This window comes from Notolabrus celidotus, chromosome 19, assembly GCF_009762535.1.
Source record: "Notolabrus celidotus isolate fNotCel1 chromosome 19, fNotCel1.pri, whole genome shotgun sequence".
Classification (NCBI taxonomy): domain Eukaryota; kingdom Metazoa; phylum Chordata; class Actinopteri; order Labriformes; family Labridae; genus Notolabrus; species Notolabrus celidotus.
The window spans coordinates 25,173,027-25,179,026 of record NC_048290.1 but is presented as its reverse complement, the minus strand read 5'-3'; the positions used below and the strand labels follow the sequence as shown (position 1 = coordinate 25,179,026).

The 6,000-nt window shown below is 40.5% G+C and overlaps 1 protein-coding gene across 2 annotated transcripts in view; it reads right to left on the bottom strand.

Annotated features, from left to right (window-relative positions):
* Positions 1–820: 820 nt before the first annotated feature.
* The window catches only part of LOC117830760 (rab GTPase-activating protein 1), a 97,142-nt gene continuing 91,962 nt past the window's right edge, over positions 821–6,000 (bottom strand). For both annotated transcript variants that reach the window (XM_034709028.1, XM_034709029.1), the window contains one exon: positions 821–4,334. In XM_034709028.1, coding sequence (XP_034564919.1) covers positions 4,212–4,334 — 123 coding nt within the window. In that variant the 3' untranslated portion in view covers positions 821–4,211. The remainder of the gene's footprint in view (positions 4,335–6,000) is intronic.

The following is a 6,000-nucleotide window of genomic DNA, read 5'->3' as shown; positions in this document are numbered from 1 at the left end:
TTCAATCGTGACTTGTAGCACAAACACCTTTTAGGTGTAAAAAAAAATAATTAAGCATAGAAGATGTGTGTGACGGCAGTCTGTTGCATTTCTTTACATAGTAAATAAATTATGCACAGGAGTATAAGAGTGATATTATACGCTAATGATAATTGTTAAAGTAGACAATGAAGACAGAGAAGATAGATGCTATTAGTTTGTGTCTGCAAACAAACCCTGGCCACCCCTGCCTATGTCAGTGCCATGGTCGGGCCCCCCAAGTCAAATCAGTCTAGACACGCCACTGGTTGCAGTGATTTTTCTTGAAAACATTATTAGGTAACAAAAAGTCAAGTACTAAAAAATGTTTGTTGTGCAGGGCCATGGAAGACAATTAATTCTGGTCATGTTATTCTCAACTTACACACATGCATTATTCCTCTCTAAATGTTTTCATGTAAGAGGAGAATATATGTGTCTGTATACAAGGGCAAGAATGAATAATGTCATGTATGCCCTCTCATATTTTGATGTTAGTTCAAAAGAAGTAGGACTTTAACAACTGATCAGGGCTCAACTATTGTCAATCACTGTCAGTTGTTAATCATCAGTTGATAAATCAACCTCTTCATTAAAATTTGGGAATCTATCAGTCACCCAAGTTGGCAGAATCAAGTCTTATTTTGTTCTTTCTACAATCCAAAAACTGAAAACAATTTATTGCAAACACGTAGAACAAAGCAGAAAAGAATCCACAGAGGAAGATAGGAAGAGAAGAGAGCTAACCTGATCCGACAGACTCATTTGTCTAAAATAAATGAATAAATAAGAACGAGGCAAGTTTATTCTTGTGTTGATATCTTTATATTGAAATTCATGAAGTATACACAATGCATCCTACACTATTACAATTCCCACACGTTGATAATGTTTTTCTTGTTGGATGATAAAGCTACGTTTTGGCATTTAATAAACCAAACAGCAGTCTGACTGAGAAGCTTGGAGCAAAAGATGAACATTAAAAACATAAAACATCGTCGTGGATTAAACTGTAGCACGGCAGCAGGTAGGTCGGTACAAGTAGGCAACATTAGTTAGAGATACAGAGTAGAAAAATCATAAACAAAAACTCAGTAATCACGTCTTCATGTTTGTTATTTACAACCCAGTGCCTTATCTGGACTCAACCTCTGAGATCACAAATAGATTTCAGCCAATCAGATTCAACCTTCAAGTTTGATGCAATTTACAGCAACAGTTCATTTTAGACAGAGAGGTTTCAGGTTCTGTCTTCAGTCTAATATGACGAGCAAAGTATGAATAGAAACTGGAATATATTTAAACTTCCTTTCTGCACCGCTTAAAACCAAAACACACACACACACACACACACACATGCCTTTTTAACACCTGACCCCCCTGTGAACTGCTTTACACCACTTACATGTTTGACCCCTGGTGTGGCCTTTTGGTGACATCACTCACACAGAGTTACTCAAATGATATTGATCCACACTTTTGGTGCAGAGTTACACTTCTGTCAGCAGAGCGAGGAGTAGTTTGAGTGTGACTTTTCTGCCCTTACATTCACAGTAGTGTGTGTGTTCACCGAGTGTCTGCTTCAATGTTTAACATTTGCTTTTTAAATCCTTTACGGCATGAACTCGTGGAAGTGTTGACAGCGTTTCCCAGGGATTTGGATAGTTTTATTATCAGGGCCTGCAGATGTTTTGGAACACTCTGCTCTGGTCATTTTTTAAGACTTTAGACGAGTGCAGAAAAAACAGGACTTCATGTCATGTCACTGGATCCATCATTAAGTTATGTGAGCCAGGAAGAGATGCACCACAACAGCATGAATTCTTTTAAACTCTGAGGCAGTCTGATGACTTTGAACAATCCTATTTTTTACTATTAGAGGTCCACTGATATAGCATAGTAACTACAGGGCTGCATTGTTTTTGCATTTTTGTTATGAATCACTCGGTGTTTACTTTCCCCTGCCTCGTGTACTGCTTCTTCATCTTCTCAATCAAACCCAACACTTAGCAAGTCACTGTTGTGCGTCTGTGTGTCCCTGTGTCCTTCAAATAGACTGTAACACAAGAGGTGGACATTAGCACTGTGACAACTCTTTTGTTTGTGGAATAATTTCTTCAACATCAAGTTACTCTGTTTCCTGGAGTTGGACATGCAATGCTATGATGCTTGCTAGGTTGACAGATCACAGTAGTAGGAAGTTGTAGATCCCAGGTGATATTGGCAAAAGGCATAACCTGCTAAATCTTCCATTCTTCTGTAACTGGGACCCTCGTTAGAAAATCATTTGAAAAATCCTGGTTTTGAAGCAGATTTAAAAACTAGCAATTGAAACAATAGTGCTGTTGAAAAGTAAAATTAAGAATGAAGTTACGGTATTCTCTCATTTGGTTTTCTACACTGACTTAATTTTTTAATCAGGGACACGCCCCCCACTGGTGATTAGAAACAATACAGGTTAAAGGTACCCATTGGCTGATCTCTTGAAACCAAGTGGCCACGACCACGTAGTTTGACACACTCTGGGCCTCTCTGTTGGTTAGTTCTTCAGGCTGTTTTTTGACATATCACTGTCAGATCTTATTCTTTTTCTAGCACCAATAATTGTACAATTTTTCAGGTCAACCTGAAAACGTTCTAAAGCTTCACACAAAGTACGAACCTCAAGATGTTGTCTACACTGGCTATTTTAATGCACAGGTGTTCCATATACAGTGGCTACCGTGTTATTGTGTGCCTGCCTTTTTAACAGATAGTGTTTTTCAGTGTGTGTGTTTGTAGCTAAATGTTGCACTGGGCTGTGAAAAGTTCACACAAACACAGCCTGCAAACCTGCTTTAAAAAGATCTGAGCATGGCCCTGCCAGAGGTCAAAGGTCAGGAGGAGCTGGCGCCAGGAGAAAAGGGAGGTCAAGGTTTTTAAGGGTGTGTTCAAGTGCAGCAGTAATTCCAGTGCTCCACATTTGTGTGTGCGTATGTGTTTTTCCATTTTGCATCCACCTAGTAGTTAGTTTACGGTTTGTTAAAAGTTGCGCCACTCAGGTTTAAGACAGGGGCCCCTAGCATACACACGGACTGTTTAACACATGCAGAGGTTGGTGTGGTTTGGAGCTTTTTAAGTTTCTTTGTGCTGAGAGATCCAAACCAAACACACCTCGAGCATATTCATGTCAGGGATTTGTAAATCACAACGGCTGCAATGCTTTCAGACTCTTCTCACTGCAATGATATATTCATATAGTCCAATAGTTTCATCTTTATCGACCTTTACATCAAGGCTTTGTCAGCAAACTTTTCTTTAGCATCATTCACATACACATCTGAACATTAAAGGAGACAACCAGGAAGAATTCCCTTGCATGCATGCTCACACTCGTAACCTTAGTGCTTTTTCTTTCCCTTGGACCTCCACGCGCTCTCGCCCGCTTTCCTTTATACACACATCATTATTCAGTCAACTATTGATGCATTCACTCACATTTTTGTCACGCTCACATGACCACCTCACAGTCAACAACAAAACAAAAAAACATGCACACTTCAACACACACACACGTATCCTCTTTACATAAGCACATTCATGTACATACATAGAAAAAAGAAAAAGGTGTCGTTCAACGTAAATTAGAAAAAGCTCAGTTTGAAAAGGCGTCTATTAGCTCTCGTACCTAAAACCAACATTGTACAGGGACTGGTTGTTTTGTGCCAGTGGTTTCGAGGGCAGCGCACAGAAAAGTAAGGAAGGACGGAGTGTTTTCTTCTCTATCCCGTCAGGACAGACACAGTTCAGATGTCCTACCTTCCTTCTGCGGGGCTTTAACATCAGCAGTACAAAGACAGAGATAAATGAAGCTTTATTTATAATGCTTTTCTTTCTGTGACCAGTGGAAGCGCATTGTTCTTCTGGGGAAAGTGGTACCGTTGTACTTCCACTGTGTTTTTCAACCCTTTCTCATCAGCGTGGTGTGCTGTAGTCATTCGGGTCGAAGACGAGAAGAATAAACGGAGCTGATTAGATCAGGAGGGAAACATGAGGACAGGAAAACACATTCTGTAGTTATGGGCATCCTGGGATTTAATGGTCAGTGTTTGAGTTTAAGTTATGGCCCGCTGGGTTAAGTTAGGCGTCCAGAGGTTTCAGTGTGAACTCCAGACAGGATCTGGGTAAAAACTGGATGATAGGTGGTGATCAGGTTAGGTGGTCTCCTTGCCCTGGGTCCCGGTGACGGTCTTGATAGAGCTGAGCGTTCGGTTAAACCAGGTCTTTTTGGCGGCCTGGACCTCATTCAGGGCCAGACCTAGGTGGTGCTCCAAGTCCTGATTGGAGAGGGAAAACAGATCTGTTATTCATCTGTCTGGCAACCGCCCAGAGCGACAGGATTTCAAATAAGTCTGCCAATAGAGGACAAATTCAACAACTTGTGTGCTGTGAAAATATTAAAACATCAAAACACCTGACTTTATTATGACTGCTCCTTTGTAACTCTATTACACCTTAATGCTGTTTCAGAACCTGCAGAGCCATCAATCATTTAGTAATTCAGTCAGGCACACCAATAAAGCTCCAAATTGCTTTAAGTAATCTTGTTAATTGTAACATTTCTGCTGTGATTTGAGGAGCCTTTGCTGCTCTTGCAGTCTCCTCAAGGGTTGATAAAGAGAGCAAAATATGATCTGTTTATTAACCGCTCTGCAGGTGACTCACAGTCACTAGAAATTATGGAACCAGTGCCCCAAAACATCTGAAACCTAAATGAGCAGACTGCCTGGAAAGTATTTATTCTCAATTCATAACCTTGACTTTCAAGCTGCCCCATAAAACCAGCTATGTTCTAATGAAAGATGTTTTTGCTTCTACACCAGCTAGAAGACTCGTGAGAGGTACACAGATAGTTTTATTCAATATATTCGAACCAGTCAATTCATCTTTTATGATTAAATACATCTGGATCAAAGGGGCAAACATTGAGCATATATCAGGCCTCGATATTGGCAATACCAGGGCAACAGAACTGTGAGCCCTGGGTGCTAAAATTGGAAAACTTTGTTATTTCATTTGAAGTACTGTTGATAGAAACAAAATAAAGAATGAGGATGATTTTGCCAAAATGAAGGTTAAAGCTGCTGTTGGTAGGAATGGTGTAACAAACGTTTCTGTTTTTCTGCTGGGTTTGGAGAAAAGGTCATAATACCCATCCGTACTCATCGGTCAGTGGAGTAATTTGAGACTATTGTGAAATCTCTGTGTTTTCCAATGCCTTTGTATCAAGCAATGCTATTATTCCCCTCGTTCCCATTATGACGGACCAATCATAGCTAATCTCCAATCCTCCGTTCTGATTGGTTAAGGGGCAGCCCCTACTACGTCCTCCGATTGGTTATGAGTCCGGCACTATCATGACTGCACACACCGATCTGTGTTGGGGGGCTAAGAGGAAATCTGGTTGGGAGGGATAGTGTTGACATTTGAAGTCCCTCTCTCTGAACAGATGTTTACTCTGTGACTACCAACAGCAGCTTTAACACCCTTTTCAAAATGTTCCATCTCATTTTTTAATGTTCTCATAATGTGGCCGTGTTTACGTACTTTCTGCGTGTTTGACATTGTGCAGCAGTGAAGAGCTCACAGGCCGTCCAAAGAACTACAAATATGCTCTGAACATCTTAATAAGACACCAAATGAACTTAAGAAAACGTTGGTATTTGCTGACCAGTGGATTTGGACTTTGAACACTTTTTGGTCTGTCTGTTTCATTGCTGTGTGAGAGCCATAGATCTCGCAGAGCAGAGACACACAGCAGGCAGTATGAGGAGCAGCTGCATACAAACAAAACTTAGATCATCTTTGCACACTTGTGCAAAACTTTAGACTTGTTTATGAAGAAAATCCTGAAAATAACAATCCACCTGTAGTGTGTAATGGTGTCTGTAACTGCAGATAGTCCGCTCCCTGTCTTGCTATAATGATCTCATTATTTCACTT